At 39.9% G+C, this 21,660-nt stretch overlaps 1 protein-coding gene across 1 annotated transcript in view; it reads left to right on the forward strand.

Moving 5' to 3' along the window:
* ephb6 (eph receptor B6) overlaps nucleotides 1-21,660 on the forward strand; it is a 40,263-nt gene that overhangs the window by 9,224 nt on the left and 9,379 nt on the right. Inside the window, exons 2-8 of the mRNA XM_034041919.3 lie at nucleotides 6,348-6,412; nucleotides 9,646-9,912; nucleotides 10,049-10,209; nucleotides 10,495-10,790; nucleotides 18,517-18,675; nucleotides 18,959-19,212; nucleotides 21,018-21,099. Coding sequence (XP_033897810.1) covers nucleotides 6,348-6,412; nucleotides 9,646-9,912; nucleotides 10,049-10,209; nucleotides 10,495-10,790; nucleotides 18,517-18,675; nucleotides 18,959-19,212; nucleotides 21,018-21,099 — 1,284 coding nt within the window. The remainder of the gene's footprint in view (nucleotides 1-6,347; nucleotides 6,413-9,645; nucleotides 9,913-10,048; nucleotides 10,210-10,494; nucleotides 10,791-18,516; nucleotides 18,676-18,958; nucleotides 19,213-21,017; nucleotides 21,100-21,660) is intronic.

A 21,660-nucleotide genomic window follows, 5' to 3' on the forward strand; every position in this document is an offset into this window, starting at 1 on the left:
ATTTCCCTGCAAAGATTTCTGACTGTGAAAAAAGTAGCATTTTGGACATTTTAAGCCTTGAATTTGTATATTGTACTTTTCATTCCTGTTGTTTCCAGTGCATTTTCCCTTGTTGTTTTCACAGCAGAACATAACTGCCAATATCATTCCCCAGTGCTAGCAATAATTGATAAACGGGCCGATGTATTATTGATTGCGAGGTGTCCGTGCTCTCTGCTTTTTAACAGAAGAGTGACTTTGGAGCAGGTCCTTTCAATTTTTCATAGTGTGCTAATGTGCACTTTAGTGTCCCAATGTCCTTCTTTGTGTCTTTCGCACATGACGGGAATCATAAACTGCAAGCACAGAAATGGATTGAAAACACATTTCAGTTCTCGTTTTTATTACAATAGGGTATAGATTCGTCTTCAAGGGGTTTTCTTGCCTCTCCCAGACAGATAGACAGACAGACAGACAGAGGTCTATTTTAACAATCTCTCATTCTTTCATCTCACTTTTCTCTGAAGACCTGGGTTCCAATCTCGGGGTCTAGATAGCTGTAGTTCTACCAGATTTTATAGTGTGGTCCTGCCAGGATTGCCCTCTGTACAGTATAGTAAAGCGAGGCTCTGCTCACACACAGCAGGCAATGCCTACATTATCTCTAAGTCTGTCCTATGAGAAATTACTATCCTCACATCTGTTAAACAATCTGAATTTAGTTCTGTTTGGAATTTTTAATCCTTCAATTTAAAAGATTGAAGGTGATTTTAAACTCTGATGCTAAATCTAAAATGTACCTGATAAAGTGATTTATTTCCTTCAAAACAATAACTGAACCCCTTTAAAGGATGTATCCTGTAGCTGCACATTTTAATATATGTCTTTGTACTTCTCTCTTGCCCTTTCTGATCATTTCCCTCACTGGTTCACAATTTTGGGATTTTCTTAAATGATCTCTTGTGCATGTGCTGTTATGCTATTTGTCTTTGCTTCCTGGTTTTCAAGAAACCATGTGATAATGTGATATTGTGACCTTTCAACGGAGACATCACAAAAAACAGTATTTCAAACTTTCCGTTGTAAATAAAGCTGTACTACGATAGGAGTTACATAATCACAAACACATACATTTCAGATGGCTGTATCACATCAATATCAGGGTCTACTATATATTATAAAGACATTTCAGGTGGCTATATCACATCAATATCAAGGTTGACTATACATATATAGTTGACCCTGATATTGATGTGATACAGCCATATGACATTTCTTTAGAATATATAGTAGGTATAAAGGACAAACATATATGGCATACTACACTACACAGTTCATTGAGTATTTAGCAGTAAGTAACACATTTAAGTTGGTGAAAAAATGGATGTTGCAATGAGCTAAAACTAAGTGTGGATTAAAGTCCCTTCTTCCTCTCTTTCTCTCTCATCTCCTCATCTCCCCCCCTCCCTTCCCCTCTGATCTATGTTAAGCAATAAGTGGACCAAGGAGGGGGGAGGGGGGTAAGAATATCCATCTAACACGAAGCCCCTCTGGGCCTGACTCACGGACACTAATACACAGTGACAGAGCGAGTCAGCAGAGTGCGAGGGAGAGAGGAGGGAGGCAGAGAGAGAGACTACAGGGAGAGGGAGAAAAGGGAGGCAGAGAGAGAGGAGAGAGGCAAAGAGAGAGACTGCAGAGAGTGGGAGAGGAGGGAGGCAGAGAGAGGAAAGAGAGAGAGAGAGAGAGAGAGAGAGACTGGGGTAAAGATGGGAGAGAGAGGAAGAGAGGAGAGAAGGCACGGGACAGAGAGTTAGGGTAGGTGGAGAGAGCAAGGCTACACAGAGAGAGGGTGGGGTTGTGTTTGTCTGGCTATAATGCAAATTCATGAAGTGCTAACCAATGCTATACAATCCATTCCATTCCTCTTATCATCTTTATTAATACCATAATACTGATCCCTCTTTGAGGAGTGCTGACCAGGGCTTTCAAATCAATTTCATATCTCTTATTATCCTTATAAACATTATTACTGATCCTCCTTTGAAGGATGCTCACCAGTGCTTTGAAGGGAATAGTAAGGTTTTTAACTCCATATTCTTACTGTGCATTAGCCCTGGTAACAATATCACTGTTTGCCTTTTAAAAATGAGTGCAACCCAAGGCCCCCCCCCCCCCCCCCCTTGCTTATCACTCCTCTGATGCTATGAAAGGCCAATGAAAAGACCTCAAAATGTAAATCAGGAATTCCCTGCTGGCTGTAGCAGTCAGTCTTTACACATTATACTATGCTTGAATGTGTATCTGCGAGCTTCCAATCGATGTGCTAGAGAAGCTGTATGATGGCTCTGTAGCTTTTATAAATGGCACCTTTTGAAGGCTTTCCAATTATACACAACATAACATGCTGTAGCTCTCTGACTAAACCTGGTAGACAGGTTCTGTGGGCAGATGCAGCTTGAATGATATGTTCCAGTCTCCGCACCCATTACCTTACACAGTCAACATCTGCATCTTCATAGCGCCTGACACACATGGTGGAACGGGTGGTGTGCAATTCTGTACTTCTGTGTAATGGGTTTCCAGCAGGAAATTAAAAAAGAATCAGCTTCATACTGTGTGTAACTGTATATTGGAAGAATATTGCATCCACATTGGAAGATCAGTTCATATGATTCAGACAGTTTTAATCTCCATAGTTTTATGTATTATACAGCAGTGGCACCAACAATAATTCAGACAATTCCTTCAGTGATATTTTGCTAGTGGCTAATAAGAGGTAAGAAATTTGATTTCCAAAAAGCCACAGTTAGCACTACTTTAAAGAGGATCGGCTACAATTATGTTGCCAGTAAGGAGAAATGTGCAATGAAAAATGCATTGGCTTTATATTTGTGTGAAGTCACATACACTTGTTAGCCCGAGAGCTATTCCATGCATGATTTAAATGCATGGAAAGTGCTACAGTCAGGTTGACCTGATTTCACTGCTGAATTTTGTACTCGCCTGGTGCTTACTGAGAGGGGTTTCCTAAGAACATCAGTAAGGCTTTTTTTTGTTCAATTTCAGGAAAACTCAAAAGGACAAGGCACTGTAAGATTGAATTTTTACCTACAAGTGACAGCCAAAATGAAATATTTCCCTTTTAAACAATTTTTGCACTGTATTTTTCAGCCATGTGTTTCTCTGGGCTTTACAATGCTTACCCGTGCTTTACCCATGCTTTACCATACGTTCACAATACTTTATTACACTTTGCTATGCTTTTACTGTGGGGAGCTTGTGAAATACCCACTGTGAGTATGAAGACTTTTTATTTGTATTTATACCTACTGTTTGTAACCCAGATCTGAAAAGAATATATTAACTATGTATAAAAATGGAGCTATTAAATATCAGCGGTTTCAGCTTCAGTATTGTATTTCATACTGGTATTTTGTGTTGAGAGTGGAATTATTTCTCAACACCAGACTGAATATTTTTTTACCGGGTCTCATTTTGGAATCTAAGTTCCAGATTCCACAAAGCAGATTTCAGAGGCTGATCTAAGGATCCTTAAATTAAACAAGGTTTAAATATACTTTCTTTGTCATACATTGAAAAAGAAAACCCATACACTTTCACAGAGTGCTGCTGTGTTTTTATTGCACTCATGAGGACTAGAGTAACTACGGTAACTACAGTACTCTGTGAACCCAATAAGATGTGCGCGCGCCAGTGTAAATGAATATTGGTTCCCCTGAACATTTGTTCTTCCAGGGGAACGAATATTTGTTCCCACCAGTGAACATTGTTCCCCCCTACATTCGTGTTTGTTACTTATCCTATTTTAATGTAAATTATGCATGTATAATGCTAGTAAATGTAAGCAATGTTTGCTGGCTGTTATCATGTAGTATTGTTGGTGAAACTGGACCTGTCAGAAGGGACTGGATGGTATAAGTTTATGGTTACGGTTAGGGCTAGGCTCTTAAAGTTAAGGTTTTAGTTGAAAGTCCATAGATATAGACTTGCATGCAAAGAAAGAGGACTTTATTACAATAAACTAAGGGTTTACAAATATTCAGAAGGGGAACCAATATTCCTGTCTATTGGTTCCTAGGGGGGGGGGGGGGCATAATAGTCTCTAACACTGGCACCTATAAAGTGATCCACTTGGAGCCTTGGAACCTCTGATTGACTAGTCATACTTCAATGTTAAAAATGAATGGTGGGCTGTCATTAACAAATATAGTTGCTTGGCAATGATGTTCATGGAGTATCCTATATATATCCTATCCTATAATCCTATTAAACATATTTAATTAATATGTTTAATTTATGGATTTACAGAAATGGAATTGATTAAAGCTCATTTGTACAATAGATTGACTGTCCTTTAAATGTCCCATTAGATACTGAGTGAGAATTGGATTTTTGATTGTTATTTGCGTATATGTGTGTACTGTATGTAGAAATGTTTTTTTTTTTTTTTAATCCACTCATGTGCAATACTCTGAACCACTGCTTTATTATAAATCCATTTTTCTGCAGAAAGGATCAGATCCCTTGTGTAATGAGTCTGAGAGCTCAAAATCTGCCCGCCCCCCATCTGTGATTATAATCCAGAGAGATTCTAGAAATGTCTTCGATACACCAGCCATACGCCGGCTCACTCTGACTCGGTTCAAAACACTGTTCCCGGCACGCCATGGATATTTCTTTATTCACTTAACCAGGAGAGTTACCCATTATGACCAAGGGGATCCTGGACAATAAAAGGGTCATCACAAATTACAAACAACACAATAAAACCACATGTGGTTCATGTATATTTATTAATGTGGATGAAAGATGATCAAATTCCACCTTCATACTTTGATGGAAACAGTTCCACATCTCCGGAAGTTGATATGCAAATGATAATTGTCCCAAACGTGTCTGAACCTGTGGAACAGCGAAATGAACAGAATCGTGAGACTCTAGCCAATGCTAGTCCTTTCTACCAGAACACTCATCTAGGGAGGTACTGTTCCAAGCCTTGAAAAATCTTAAACACAAAACAATACCAATGAAAAAGCCTACGGTTCATAAGCCTCGTTTTATGTATTTATGGCAATGATGTGTCAAAGAGGAACACTCTAGAACAAATCTGCAACCTGAATTGCACAGTACATGTAGTTTATGCAGAGACTGCTTACAAGCAAACTGGTAAATAGAATCACCATGATCTAAAACAGGGAAGATAGTAACAGTCACTGACTTTAACCTGCTAGACAGGGCAAATGCCTTCCTGTTCCTAAAAAGAAAACCTAATTTAGGTCCTGACTTTAAAACCATTTTATCAATATGGTAATTATAAGTAAGGTGATCATCAATATTCATGCTAAATATGTCTTGGATCAGCAGTGGCAATAAAATGGTTCTGTATTGCACTAAGGTGTATGGCGAAGACAGACACACAGTCAGATAGGCAGACAGAAAGTGACACTACAATGGCAATGCAATGGTTCTGCATTATATTAAGGGTAACTTAGATGATTGGTAGAACTGAACCACAGTATGCTAACTACTGTATGCCCTTCCCAAATGATTTTCAGTGGCAATACAGATAGACAGACAGTGGCACTAAAAATGGCAATGCAATAATGGTTCTGTATTATACTGAGGGACAAAGTATAGGGCAGCTAGAATGCAATATGGGTGCCATTGGTAGAACAGGACCACAGTTTGCTAACTATACCCTTCCTAAATTATCTTCACTGGCAATGCAGACACACAGTTACACAGACAGGCAGTGATATTTATACAGTACTAAGGCAAGCTACAATGGCATGAGGCTGTCATTGGTAGAATAGGACCGCAGTATTCTACAGTAGCTACACCCTTTTCTAATTGCAACAGAGACAGAGTGGCACTGCAATGGCAATCCTAGGGTTCTGTATGATACTAAGGAGCAATAGTCAGGGGTGGGGTCAATTCCTGTTTGTCAATACCAATTCTATTTCCAGTTACTTTTTTAAATCAATTCCCAATTCCAATTCCCTTTCCCATTTAATCAATTCTAACACATTGTTAATCAAAATTGCAATTAGCCGTAGTCTGTTAAAATTAGCTTCTCTCAGTACCAACACATTACTTAAATTGAAGTCACTGTTTTGTAGTTAATTAAATCAGCTTCAAATGAAAGCAGTTGAACAATCACAACAATTATTATGTCTCAAAAATATAAATTTCAATTTCTTTGAAGAAACTGGAATTGGAATTGGGAATTGATTCTGGAATTGTGATTGGAATTGGAATTGGAATTATAGAACAGGAATTGCCTCTAGCAATGGTAGATAGATGCCATGTTATGAAGATGCTTGTGTGGTTTTCTCTCTTGGCAGTGATGCTTCTTGACACGACTCGTTCAACGGCTGAGATGGGATGGAGCACACATCCAGACACTGGGGTAAGCAGCAGTGTGTCCGTGTGTCTTCATATACTGTCTTCGGATTTGGTACACAGCTGTATTCTATGATTTTCTCCATTACCAACATTGTCTGGTAAAAGATGTATTGCTTTAACCAGGCCTGGTCTTTTTCACATATCCATTTTATTTCGTGTTTACAAACCATTTGACTCGCTGTGCCATGTACATTGTATAAAGTATTAATATAGCCTTTTCTTACATTTCCCTTGCCACTCTCTGCCTTTATCTGCTTTTGAGCTGCTTTGATCTTGTCTGGAGAATTCTAAGTGCCAGGACTGAACAGCCTACCTCATTCAATTTAAATCATGTTACAATATGACTTCTCGACTCTGTCAGTCCTACCTCTCTCTCTCTCTCTCTCTCTCTCTCTCTCTCTCTCTCTCTCTCTCTCTCTCTCTCTCTCTCTCTTTCTCTGTCTCTCGCTGTATATATATATATAGAAGGAGAATGGATGAGATGGGAGAGTGTGGAACAACGCAAGATTGGCTGGTAAGACCTATGGTCAATGGAACAGAGCAGGATCAATTTCCTCATCAGGTCAACATATGATGTTCTCCCATCACCACAGAACCTAAACCTCTGGGTAGGAGAGGATCCCTCATGTCCTTTGTGTTCATCACCTGCAACATTAAGGCACATTTTGACAGGATGTAAGGTGGCTCTTAGCCAAGGACGGTTTACTTGGCGCCATGACCAGGTGCTGCGATGTTTGGCCTTAGCATTGGAAGACAAGCGTAACATGACCAATAAGTTGTCACCTGTTCCATCAAAACATTACACACAAAAGACAACATTCCTCCGCCCAGGAGAGCAACCACCAAGAAAAGGTGTTAAAACCAACCCTCGGCCAGGACAACTGGAAGCTGCTAGAGACTGGAAAATGCTGGCAGATGTTGGTCAACGGCTTATTTTTCCACCTGAGATTGCCACCACTAACCTTCGACCAGATATTGTCTTGTGGTCTGGATCAGCACGCCTTGTTCACCTGGTAGAGTTAACAGTGCCATGGGAGGATGCTGTAGATGAGGCGTATGAGAGGAAGAGACTGCGGTATGCTCAACTAGCCACTGAAGCGGAACAGCGAGGATGGAGAGTTCGGGTTTACCCAGTGGAAGTGGGTTGTCGAGGATTTGTGGCACACTCTACAACCCGGTTTCTCAGAGACGTCGGATTCAGTGGCCAAGAGTTGCGTCGCACAGTGAAGAACTTATCTGAAGCAGCAGAGAGGAGCAGCAACTGGCTGTGGTTGAGACGGAAAGATTCTGGCTGGGGATCTCAAGCACAATAGAAAGAAAGAAACGCTGATGTACAGGTAAGTAAGCTGGGCTGAGTTGAGTGGGGGACGGAGGGGGGTGATGCTGGGACGCCAGAATCACCGTCGAGCCCTCTTGAGGTGTCGTGGGCTAGTCGACGAAACACTGAGGATGGAAGGTGCCCACTTGAAAACCCCAGAGATGTACCCTACTTAGCTCAATCCAGACGGTTGTCATGCTGATGCGCTGGGGAGGCCGCACTTTGGTTGATCCCCGGAGCCAGCATCGCAGCCGTTGTGTGTGCTGATGCGCCAGGGAGGCAAAATAAGCTGATCCCTGGAGCCAGCATTACACTTCAGCCATTAACACCAGACAGAAGGATATCTACATCATCATATGGAAGGAAACGTAAATGGATGGAGACACATATGGATCACATTAGTTTACTGTAAAGCTACGTCTTAGTTGGTGCTTATCTTGGCGAGAGCCGAGTTCAAATCAGCATGAAGTTTTAACATCTACTCTCGTGTAATGGAAATCATTATATATATATATATATATATAAAATAGTCAATTCTCATCAGGACAAACTGGGATTAGACAATTTTCTACATGGTACCTGGCAAATTTAGCAGTCGCTTATTATAAATGACTTCTTATGATACAAATTCACTTAACACCAATCACCTGGTTGTGCGAATTAATAAAAAATTGCTCACATTGCTCAAAATGTTCAGTACTAAATGTATAATACTTTTCATTGTACTGTAAATGAAATTGGATTACAGTGTTACTGTAACTTCAATGGAAAGAGACACTAGAATTACTGATAAGACTTTTCTTTTGCCGGTCCCTTGAAATTTGCATTAATGAGAGTTGACTGTATGTAAAAAGAGAATATGTGTGGAATGATGGTACGAGGTAGGCTGCTTTGTCCTGACACTTAGGATTCTCCAGGCAAGCTCAAAGCAGTCAAAGCCAGGTAAAGGCAGATTTAGAGACAATGATAATAACTAGAGGCAGTTCTGCGGATAACAGAACTCCTCAGCAAACGCAGACTTTATAGTCTTCCACAGATTCGCCATCTTATGCAGCTACATCGTCTTCCTAATTATCATAAGCAGACTGCTAAAGGGACCTGGAATATATACTTATACCCTGTTTAGTTCCAGTTTTGTTAAATGAACAGGTGTTTTGTCTCCTTTAAAAAGTAGGAGTTAATTAAAGACAGGAGTTAAGGCTTTGAAAGTGTGGCCCAGTAAGAAATCTCATGTGATGTGATGTGAGGTTTTCGTTTGACTGTTTCTAAAGATTTAACTGACACAAATGCTTGATATATTAAATTGGAAGTGATTAACCCATCCATTGCTTGATATGACTATGTTTACTTGATTTACATTTTTTTTATCAGCCATTATTAACCAAATACTAAACACACAAGATGCTCTATAGAACACTCTCCAGATATCTACTGAAAAGTTCTGCATTTTTTTTTGCACATATCTGGACTTTGTAATAACAGTGCTGGAGCAACAGAACCTAGAATCACTCAGAATGATTGCAATGCCATGAAAGAGAATTGGTGACTAATGCGTTTGGTAATGCTCTGAGCCAACACTCACAGAAAAATATTTTTTTATTGGAATGAAACAAATGACTTGGTCTCGATTTTGACAGAGGTTTGGATTATTTCACCAAGGGCGAGTTTGTCAGCCCTCTTTGGAGAACTGTCAGATACATATGTTGTCACTGTGCTGTTTTACAGTGTTTTACACGTTTTACGATGTGCTTTTACTATAGGAAACTTTTATAAAGGGAGTTGTTTCCACCAGTTTAAGATAAAGTCTGTGTTCTACTTCCTTGCCATAAATTATTACCTAAGTATTTCTCTCTCTCTCTCTCTCTCTCTCTCTCTCTCTCTCTCTCTCTCTCTCTCTCTCTCTCTCTCTCTCTCTCTAGTGGGATGAGGTCAGTGTCCTTGACGATCGCAACCAGCTGATTCGCACCTACGAGGTCTGTAACTTCAACCTGCCCAATCAGAACAACTGGCTGGCCACACCCTTTGTGATGCGAGGCTCCGCCCCCCGCATGCATGTGACGCTGCGCTTCAGCGTGCGAGACTGCAGCAGCGTGCGGAATGTGGGAGCAAGCTGCAAGGAGACTTTCACCCTGTACTACAAGGAGGCTGACTCCCAGACAGAGGCACTAAAGGGCTGGGGAGAGACGGTGAGGAGGAGACAGGGAATAGAGGAGAGGGGAGTGGAGAGTGGGGAGTTGGGAGTGGGGAGTGGAGAGAGGAGAGCTGGAAAGAGACCTTCGCAGGAAGGCATGGTTCTGAACCTGTCTTGTGGTGGTTTTGCAGGAGGATGATGGAGAGCCGGGAGGGGGTGGCTGGGTGAAGATCGACACCATCGCTGCTGATAAAAGCTTCTCCAGAGTGGAGCAGAGCCAACAATATGATAGCAAGAGGGGCCACAGAATGAACGTCAAGACCAGGAGCTTCGGACCTCTCACTCGCAAAGGGTGTGTCTGTCTGTCTGTGTGCGTGTGTGAGTCTGTCTGCATGCATGCGTCTGTCTGTGTGTGTCAGTCTGTCTGTCTCCGTGTGTCTGTGTGTATGTGTCTCTGTCTGTGTGTGTGTGTCTGTGTGTGTGCATTTGTTTGTTTGTGTGTGTGTGTGTCTGTCTGTCTGTGTCTGTGTGTGTGTCTGTCTTTCTGGGTGTTTGTCTCGGGTCTGTATTTTGACTCTCTCTCTCTCTCTCTCTCTCTCTCTCTCTCTCTCTCTCTCTCTCTCTCTCTCTCTCTCAGCTTCATTCTGGGTTTTGTGGACAGTGGCGCCTGCATCTCTCTGGTTGGTGTTTCACTGTTCTACAGGAAGTGCCCCGAGACATTCCGGAGCCTCGCTCACTTCCCGGACATGCCCTCGGGGGCGGAGCCATCCTCGCTGGTGCCGGTGGACGGGAGCTGCGTGCCCAACGCCCAATCCCAGACAGCCACGCCCCCCAAGCTGCACTGCAATGCTGATGGTGAATGGATGGTGCCTGTGGGAGTGTGTGTCTGTGAGGCGGGGTTTGAGTCCAATCAGAATGGGAGCGCTTGTACTGGTAAGACAACAAGATGATTCGGAAATACTAAAAGTAATTCAGTGGGTCTGGACTCACAGTGCTTGCTGTTGTACAAATCTGATGGCCAGTTTCACCAATTGTACTTCAATGAATAGTGGAAACCCAGTTAGAGGGTCCCCACCTACCTATAGTTTGTAATAAACAAAGGCTGTTTATTGGGTAAAGATTTTTTTGTAGTACACATAAGGCTATTCACGCCGGATTGTCAACAGTGCCATTTTTCTCTGAAGGGGAAAAACAACCCCAGTAAAGTTTTCAAACCCGAAATAAACAGCTCAGACATTTCATGTAGGGGCTGATAGAACACAAAACACAGTAAAAACACAACTAACTAAACAAAACACACTAGTTATATGTGCAGAACTTCAGCCCTGCCAGGCTGGCATCAGGAGTCAGTTGTTTTAAATCATTTTCAAATTGTAATTTTTTTTTTTTTTGTAGGCCTGTGCAGATACATGTTTATACTTGACAGATACATACCCCTCCTAATGTATAACACTGGTATATAATTCACTCAGCTCTTAAATCACTCACAGCAGAGGTTCATTGCCAGTGATGTGTTCATTCAATGTTCATTGCAGTTACTTGTATAGATGAGGGCAAATGAGGGAAAGGCTGAGTTTCTAGCTGTGAAATGAACACAACAAAAACACAAGAGAATTACTCAGACAGGCTGTGTCAAGGTTGAGTACAACTGCATTCAAATGCAAAGAATTGTAAATATCACCAATGCAAGTAGGAATGAGTGCACCTCAGTTGCATTTAAATGCAAATGCCATGGAGACTTCACAAATGCAAATGCAGTTGATAGATTTTTCAAATGCCTTTGTCAAAAAAATATACACTGAAACTCCTCACCAATATTTGCAAAAGGAACACCATCAAAACATGGCAGCTTTTCTTTATCAATTCAGACTCCTCCCTATTATAGCAAACTCCTTTAACCAGGCTCCTCTTGTAATCAATTAGGTGTTCTGGAATTGCTTCAAACACTGGTACGTTCTCAGCTAACCCTGCAATTACTCGAACAATGTATCACTAATAGCTGTATCATTAATTGCACTTGGAGTTGGTTAAATAGTAACAGTTGCTAAATGCATTTGAGAGATTATTCAAAATGCATCTGAAATCAAGCAAATGCACTCTGTCAAATGCACACACTTTGCAAACAGATTCAAATGCAGAATGCAAATGGGGTGTATATTTTCTGATTACACTTAAATGCAAATACACTTGAACCCCGATCTGAGTGCAGCACTAGTTGTCCCCTTTCAGAAGTAAATAAGATGATGATAATTTGGAGTAAATATCCCTTTTCAACTCTCCATGTAAAGAAACTCCTCATTCACTAACTCACATTACTAACATGGTAATACCTGTGTCACTTTAAATCTTCTCTTTTTTCTAGCCAAATTGATATATTTTAGTTTAAAAGTCATCAATATGTGCATAAATCCCAGTTTTTGTTTCGGAATGCATTATTTATTTTTCATCCTGGGTTATTTTTCTCATAGCTAGCATGGTTCTCAGTTCCACTATCAGAATAGACAGACAGGTTCACGGAACTTGTCAGAATAATTACGGTGTTTGATTGAAAAGAATGCATTCTCTGGGAATACTAGCCCAAGGTATGTAACGTTCCAGAAAAGACAGGTAGAGATATACCAAGGTGAACTTCTGTGAATCACGGATAAGAAATCAACTACATATGGATCTGTCCTGAGCACAGAACTCTACTGCACACTTTTTACATTCAATACATATGTTCAGTCGATCTCTGTTTGAGTCTGAGATGGAGTGTCATTCTTTATAGTTAAATCATTTAAACATCAGCCAAGTGTAAGGCATTTAAAATGTGTAACAGTTGTCAAAAATGTGCATGTCAAATGTAGCATTTGTGCTTACTTAGTAATACTGGACAGTTTAAGCCAACGTATTTCATATTCATATTTATTCACAGTATATATCCCCTTCAGTCACTACATGGCAGCTTCTCAAACTCCATAAAGTTCACACAAACTGTCTTAAAATTTCTAAAGATTAAAGTAAAAAATCATGACAGAAGAGGATATCCAATTAAAAGCTGTGGTGATTGCAATCTCATATACAAATACACGTTTCAGTAATTCATATAAAAAAAAAAAGCAATGCAGGGCTTCTAACCGTGGCTTTTCTTACTGATAACAAACATTCTCCAAATCTAACATGAAATACTGTACTACTAATATAGCTTCTGGTAGACTTTTGTGATATCATTTTGAAGTTTCTTTGATTACATGATGTTAAATAAAATAACTAAATTATGTTCATAAAGTTTTTTTGTTTTGTTTTGTTTTTTAAAATGATGTCTCAATCCTTTGGCCTTAGCCATACATCCATAACTACACATAACAAATCTTTCTCAGTGTCTTCCAACAAGTTTATTTTTCTTCAATCATGTTTGCATATTCAATTGGACAGACTTTTTTCGTACCCCTATAGCGAAGAATGACCCAGATGTCATTCTGCAGCTTGAGATACATTGAAATAGATGCATTGTAGTTTCTCAGCAGCATGTCATCACAATGCCTCGGGATCAGCTGATTCCTCCACAGTAATAAGCCCACTCAAATCATACGAATATACTTCTGTGCGTCTGTGTGTCTCCAGTCACCTTGTTTAGAGAATTCACTTTCCGTCCCGGGGAAATATTCAGCTATTCACGCACGACTGGCCTTTTCATCATCCTGCTCTGAATGTGTCAGTACTCGCTTCATTTCTCTCTCTCTCTCTCTCTCTCTCTCTCTCTCTCTCTCTCTCTATCTCTCTCTCTCTCTCTCTCCCTCTTTCTCTCTCTCTCTCTCTCTCTCTCTCTCTCTCTCTCTCTCTCTCTCTCTCTCTCTCTTTTCTCGCTCTCTTCTTCCATCTCACCCCCCTGGACTTACCCTCCCCATCCCTCCACTCCTCCCTTCCCCCTCTTCCTCCCCCAACATCCCCCCTCCTCCTTTCTGTCTTTCTCCTCCCCCTCCCTCCCTCCATCCCTCCCTCTTTCTCCCCCTCTCTACCCCTTTTCCCCTATTTTCACTCCTCTCTCCTCCCTCCCTCCCTCCTCTCCCCCTCTCTGTCTCTCCCTCACTCCCCCTGTCTCTCTAGACAGTTTTATTTCCCTGAAAAGCTTTTAATCTCGACAGCAGCCTCCTTAATCCGTGGCTTTTTATGGCAAATCACAGAATAAATTCAGTGATTAGGGGTTAATCCAGGCATTACCAAGGTCACAAGGTTAATTACTGCCCCCCTCATTAGAGCCCACTGCCCTGCTGGGAAAATCCAAACTAGACAGCACACTTCATTAGACCGGAGCACCACAGCTGCACCTACCATTCAAAGCAACACATGCAAAAACAATAGAATCTCATAGGGTTTCTTAATGCATTTTCTAGTTATGAGGATATTGAAGTACTAAAATAAACTTTATAAACTCATCAATGGAAGTTTTGAGTAGAAATCTTTCTCAGTGACTTCAGCTAAGTTTTTTTAGAATTTCAAAATTTAACACTGTTGATTGTTCAATTAGTTATGGATAGCGCTTTTTTCACGTTTTTCAGGGTCTACAAATAGGCATTCAAGACATTTAATGATTAAACATAATGGGGGGGGGGGGGGATTTTCAAAAACCAGTGTTATTGTGTCAAACTCGCGGTATAGTAACAAGAGCTTTAGTAGCAGGTCACCTACATCACTTCCTGTTTCAATGACTAGATAAGGGAACTCATTAATCAAAATGCATGTTAACGAGATCAAGAGAAACTAATGGAATCAATGCTACATAGTGATTTTTTGATTAATACTGGAGTTATCATTTATGACCGTTTGAAAATCCTGCCCAATATGTATTAAAGCAGAAAAATATCATTGCCACATTCAAAATCAATAATTTTCTCTAGAGTTATTATACAACAAATGTTCCTAAATATTTAAATGCTTACCTAAAAAAAAATAGTTAATGCTAAATTGTAGAATATTTCGTTTTTTTATGTTCACCATCAGTGAATTATCAAACAAAATAAAAACATACTTAAATGGACAGCGGGATCTTTAGCAGCTGGGGTCTTTTTCGTTGAAAACATTTTTCAATAATTTACAGGAAGCAAACTAAACCGGCTGCTAGGTTCCTAAATGCAGTGTAACAGGTATTGTGTCAATCAGACAAACAATTGCTGAATTTATTTTTAATTGATACAAAATATATATATTTCCAGTATTCTTTCAGAAATGAAAATGTTTGTGAGGAACTGCATATTACATAGCAATAGGTACATTTCGTGATAACCGGGAACAAAATACAGCCTTAGTTATGGATGATAGTTTTTAAGTTAAAACACTTTTCAACAGATTCATAATAAATTGAATATGAACAGTATATAAACTCCAATGAGAGCTTGCAAATGATTATCATGATAGATCCCTTCAGTACAGTATCCATATAGCAAGCAAGTGGGTGTTTGGGGTGCTTTTGGAGAAGTCTGTAACTGTGTCTGCTTCATTCTTCCACCATTATGAAGCCATACACAAATGTCCAGATCAATCCAGCAAGCTGTTCACTGCCTTTTACAGAAACAAACAAACACCTTAACAGGAAACTGCATTGAATATAAACAGGATTTGGGCTGTTTGTTTCAAACTGCAGCTGATTGCTGTGGCTCTAGCTTATTTGTCTGAAGAAGTGGAGCATGGAAAACCAGAGTGGTCAATAACTTCACTTTGTGTGTCAGCTTCGATCACTCCTCGTGTGTCTCTATCTCGCCATCTCTCTATCTACCTCACTCTGTTTCTCTTTCCCTCTTCCCCTCTCTCTCTCCATCCCACTCCCTCCTTCTCTGTCCCTCTCTCTCTCCTCAATTTCAATTTCAAATGCAAATAAGATTCATTGTCATGACACGATAATTCACGATTTGTAAAAGCAATTACAGTTAGCACAGATCAACAGGAACTTGATGCATGTTAAAAACAATGTTATTTTATATTCTGTGTATTTCCTTTCCTTCTCTGACCCCCCCTCTTTCACCCTTTGTCTCCCCTCTCTTATCACCCCCCCCACCCCCTCCCCCTCTCGCGTGACGACGCTATATAACGCCATAAAGGCCGTAGTTCTTATGCTGTGTCTGGTGCTGAAATTGCCTGCTGTGTGCTTGGTGGAGCTTTGCTGTGCTAGCCTGGAAACAGGGCAATTCTTGCGTGATAAGTATAGAAGTAAAAAAAAAAATTAAGAGATGGGGAAACTAGATAGAGAGGGAGAGGGGGTGGAGGGAGAGAGGGTAATGTGTTCACTGAGTCTGATATAATTCAGCAATGACGTGGCATTTACAATTCAGATCAATGACCCACTTTTGAGTTGTGTGTCTTCAAGCACATTAAGCTGGGCCTCTCGGTCTTCTTTCCATCCCTGCATGGTGTTTAATATCTCTCTCTCTCTCTCTCTCTCTCTCTCTCTCTCTCTCTCTCTCTCTCTCTCTCTCAATCTCTCTCTCTCTCTCTCAATCTCTCCCCCCCCCCCCCCCATATTCTGTCTTGTATGGTTGAATGTGATAAGAATAAGCGGAGGGCGACATTAACAAGAATGTAGCAGGGTTGACTAAATTTGCCACATTTCCTACCAGCAAAAATATTAATTATAGAGATGTGCTGATACTAATATTCGTGATTGCCTTTCAGAAGTATTTATTGGCAGGTATTAAATAAATCCATTCATTAATGTGTTGATTTCAAAACAAGAAAAGCTGTCCTCTTCTCACCTTTACAGTTGAGTACCAATCAATGGCAGTTACCTTCTGCATCGAGTGTTTTAAAAGCCGATTGGAAGTGAATTTTCCTCTCATCCAGGGGCGCTGACATTTTTAATGTATGTTATAGTAGTAAGAGCCAGGCAACTCGAACTAAAAAGCGACTTCTGAAAGAAAACAAATGCAGTACTTGAATAAATGCAATACAAAACACTTTTGCCTCATTTCCACTGCCTTTCCCCAGGTATAGCTGAGCTGGCGGGTCTGGAGGGTGTAAAATAATACATTGAAAAATATACACGATTAAATATAATAACACAAAAATAATTAATAAGACTAATTAACCATTTAAATCTAGGATATTATAATGGTAATTTAAATAGCCATCTTCTCACTCTTAGTATTATCTTTTTTTTTTTTTTTTAAGCAGCTTGCTAATTTCAGTATACGTGCCATACTGTGTTCATAATAATAATAATAATAATAATAATAATAATAATAATAATAATAATAATAATAATAATAATAATTCTGTAGATCATCATTAAAAATACATTTACGTTTTGGGCTTCTTTTTTTATTCACTGCATAAAGATAAGGAAACACTGTAAATCAGATGTATTTGACTTAGAGTTATATTAGAACATTTATTCTGTCTCATGTGTTTTAATATATATGTTTTTACAACATTTATAAATATCAAGACACAAATGGATATAAGCATATACTATTCATGAACTATTCATAAACTGTTTATAAATATTTATTTATATGAGAAAATAAATCGAGAGTAGTGTCCATAATTGCTTATAAAGACCCTGAGAATAAATGTGTATTATGTCATTGTAATCACTCAGGGGAAACAATGTCTTATAAATTTGCCCAAACATCAATATTTTTCAACAGAACTTTCAGGAAGTATTGTAAGGCCCATCGGGTCATAGAATAACATGTTTTTATACATGTATCTCTAAGCAGAATACATAATAAAAATACTTTGTATATATATATTGTGTTTAAAAAAAGCAACATGTTTGTATGGTTTCTGAAGTACTTTAGAATGTTCCCCAGAGTGTTCTGAAAAAAAAAACCCACACCATTTCCAAGATGCTACTGTAAAAATAGATTTTTAGTGATTTTTTATAGGAAGAGAGTCAACTACAGCCAAAAAATGGCTGGTCCCAGGGGAGCATCCCACTGAAAAATGCTTGGTCCTGAAAGGGTTAAGATCAATGCTTTATCAGAGACAGACCAGTGTGCATTATGAAAAAGGCATAATTACCAGTTCTGGAAACACAGAGTCTAACAAAAGAGCTCTAAACAAGCCTTTTTATACCTAACCCGTGGTGACATCATTCTACAATTCTTTCTTTGTAACTGTTCTCCAGTAGAGCTTGGTATCCTCCCGTACCTTTTCTCTCTTGGTCACTTCTAATTTTCTAAGATTCACAATGCATGCATTTGACACACACACCCTGCTAATGATATATTACTACAAGAGATTACAAAACACAGACATTGGTACAGAAGAGTACAGACTACCTCCATATATCATGCCCAAATAAGACATGTGTCCTTATCAGTGACATTCCACAAGCTTGCCTTTACATTGAGTTAAAGAAAATACACTGAAAAAATAGCAACATGAAAAACAATACAAAAATGACACCTCATCTTTCAACACCCCCTCCCGGTATCATCTTACAGGGTGATGTAGTCGTCTCATAGCTTTCATTGAAGGGAAAGACACTTATTTAATATTTTCTCTTTCCCATCCTCTCTTTTTTCACTCATCTTCTCACCCACTCCCCTGTCTCTTGTCTATCCTCCCACCAGTACTAGTTTACAGGGTAGTGTAGTTGACCTTAGATTTTCTGTTTTGTAGCCCTATCTGCAAAGGGAGAACAGACAGCTCCAATGACTATATTCTCCCTCCTCTCTCTCAGCCTGTCATCCTGGTCACTTCAAGCCTGATGTCTCCAAGTCCCCCAGCTGTTCTCCTTGCCCTGCTCAGTCTCACAGTTCCCAGGAGGGCTCCTCAGTGTGTCAGTGTCTCAGCGGCTTCTACAGAGCCCCAGAGGAAAGCAGTGATTCACCCTGCACTGGTGAGTATATCCATACGCTTACTAATACACCATGTAACTCCTGATCGATCGATCAATCAATCAATACGCCAATTGATAAGTCAGACAGATGGAACAACTGATAAACCAACCAAAATGTAATTCAATAAACCAATCATTACACAGTATATCAACCAATCAATACACCAATCAATATATCAACCAGTTCATATATAAATCAATAAAGAAATTGACTGTCTGAATGTAACCTATCTCTCCTCCCCTGTCTCATCCCTCTATCTCTCTCTCCTCGCCTCTCTCTCAGCCCCCCCCTCTGCACCTCAGGACCTGCACTGGGAGTCGGAGGGCTCCGGTCTGACCCTGCGTTGGAGGGCTCCCCTCTCGCTGGGGTCCCGCGAGGACCTGCGCTACAATGTGCTGTGCAGGATGTGCCCTGCGCCCCACTCGGTGTGTCTGCGCTGCAGGGACGGAATCACATTCACCCCGGGGCAGCAGGGCCTGAGTCAGACCAGGGTTCAGGTTCACAACCTGCTGCCCAGGGTGCACTACACCTTCCAGGTGAGAGCAGCTCACGAGGGGCCCAAAAGTGTCAGCTCACCAACCTGTGTCACAATGGGTCTTCAGTGGTTTGTATTGAACCACTGAGTTTTGTTTTGGAATATTGAATTATGTATTGAGCTATTGACCTTTTTTTAAACTGAGTTCAGTATTGGAGCATTGAGTTCAGTATTGGAGCATTGAGTACAGTATTGGAACATTTAGTTCAGTATTGGAACACTGAGTTCAATATTGAACCATTAAATTCAGTATTGGATCGTTGAGTTCAGTATTGAGGTCAATATTAGACCATATTTCAGAAATGTTGACTGAGTTCACTGGGATTCCTATTTGATTCAATAAAACCCTCACTTATTGGCAGGGATGTTGTAAACACACTATACTACCCTCAAAGGGTTTGAGAGACCTGAATGATTCAATATAGTCCTCATTATAATATGGCTTCACACCACCTTTTGGGGAATATTGGCCTGTAATGTATGTAATATAGTATAACAGTGTATTAATGGTTTATGACGTGTGGAATACAGCAGCGCAATATTGATCTGTGGAGTGTGGAATACAGAGGTGGAATCAGTGATTGAAATTGGGAGAAAAGTGACGGTATGCAGTGAAATGGTAATCACCAAACGGAGCTCCAGTCAAAATAACTTCCACAGGGGCTCAGGCGGTAACTCTTCATGACTTCGAAAATGGCAAACAGTCACATCAGCACATCATCTGTGTGCCAGGCAGGTTTTCCCATACTGTACTTAAGAGGGTCAAAGTTCTGCAGTGGTGACCCATTGCACTGTAAAAACACAAGGGACGAGAGGTGACCTGTGCCCTAAGCATTTGGTTTTAACGTGAGAATATCATTCATGTTGCTGAAACTGCACTTACTTTCACGTGTTGAAATTGCAATAGCTCTAACTGCTTTCAGTAGTGGTTCCATGTCAGTTGTATTTACAAAATCCCCTTACACTGTCCAGTACATCAATGGTGCGCAGCCTTTGGCAAACGGCTTACGTGTTAAGCTGTCCAGTTTTTTGTTTTTCACTGCAAGCCATTCATTCACAGGACAAAAGTTCTGCTTTTGTTCTGTTGTCCAGCAGTTGTCCAGAGACTCACTGCCTTGTGCTGGTTCCGATTCGGTCATCTTTCTTTTTGTACCACTTGTCACCCACTTTACAAACTCATATTGAACAGATGAGTACGTAACATAGATTTAACTACCGTTTCACACTTAATTAAAAACTCTCTATCAGGCACTCGTTAGCGAAATCACACAATGTTACATAACGTGGAACGCATTCTGAGTCTCATAGGGTGACAAAAAAAAAACAGATTAGAATCATGTACAGATATGGACACAAGTTTGCATCACCCTATAGAATGAACACATTTTCTTCATAAAGTTGAATGGAACCTGCTGTACATTAACATATTGAATTACATACTGCTTTGTAGTTTTCAATATACTTAATAAAAAACTGAGAAAAACTGAAAAATCGAACATGAAACTACTATTATAACTTCTGGTAGACTTCTGCAATATCATTTTGTATTTTCTTAGATTACATGATGTTAAAAAGATCTAAATTATGTTCATACATATATATATATATATATATATATATATATATATATATATATATATATATAAAAATTATGTCTCAATCCTAAAATTCTAGCTGATGTAAAACTTTTGGCTAGAGCTGTAGACTTGTAGTACCAGTCCCTTTCAAGCCCTGGGTGTAATAAAGGCATGTGGAGTGTTGATACTGCAGTGCAATGTTGACCTGTGTGATCACTTTTCCTTGCAGGTTCAGGCAGTGAATGGAGTTACTGGTCAAAGTCCGCAGGCCCCGCAGTACAGCAGCGTGAACGTCAGCATCAGCCAGTCAGGTAAACGAGATGCACATTCGAAAATCAGGTTCAAGTAATACAAAACAAAAAAAGGTTTAATAGCGCTTCAATAATGACAACAAAAATGAAGAGGGAAAGAAAATTCCAATGCATTGTTATGAGATTTTTTGCCATCATTTAGGTTGAGAAAACATAATTTTGACTGATGCCATTTTTTTCAAATTATATATATTGAAAGTATATAGACTATACAATAAATAATATACATGGGCGACGGACGGACGGACGACTGTGCTTAGCTTTCTGGAGAGGGGAGAGGGGAGAGGGATATGTATTAATTACTTCAGAATAACATAAATTATAACATTTTGGAACTGTTATTTTAGGAAATGACTCAAGCCAAGTCAAGCTCAATGCATGAAGAATTGTTTTGATTTGTTAAGAATTACACACACAGTGGACAAATTGTTTGATTTGGTTTGAAAGGTGATTTATAAAGGAATTCTCTGGGTGAAGATATATGTATACTCACTGTAGACAGCAGCTGGCACCAGGGAGACAGAAAGCAGCACTGGTTTGACAGGTTTTTACTTTTGGCAG

This window comes from Acipenser ruthenus, chromosome 20 (genome assembly GCF_902713425.1).
Source record: "Acipenser ruthenus chromosome 20, fAciRut3.2 maternal haplotype, whole genome shotgun sequence".
Lineage (NCBI taxonomy): Eukaryota > Metazoa > Chordata > Actinopteri > Acipenseriformes > Acipenseridae > Acipenser > Acipenser ruthenus.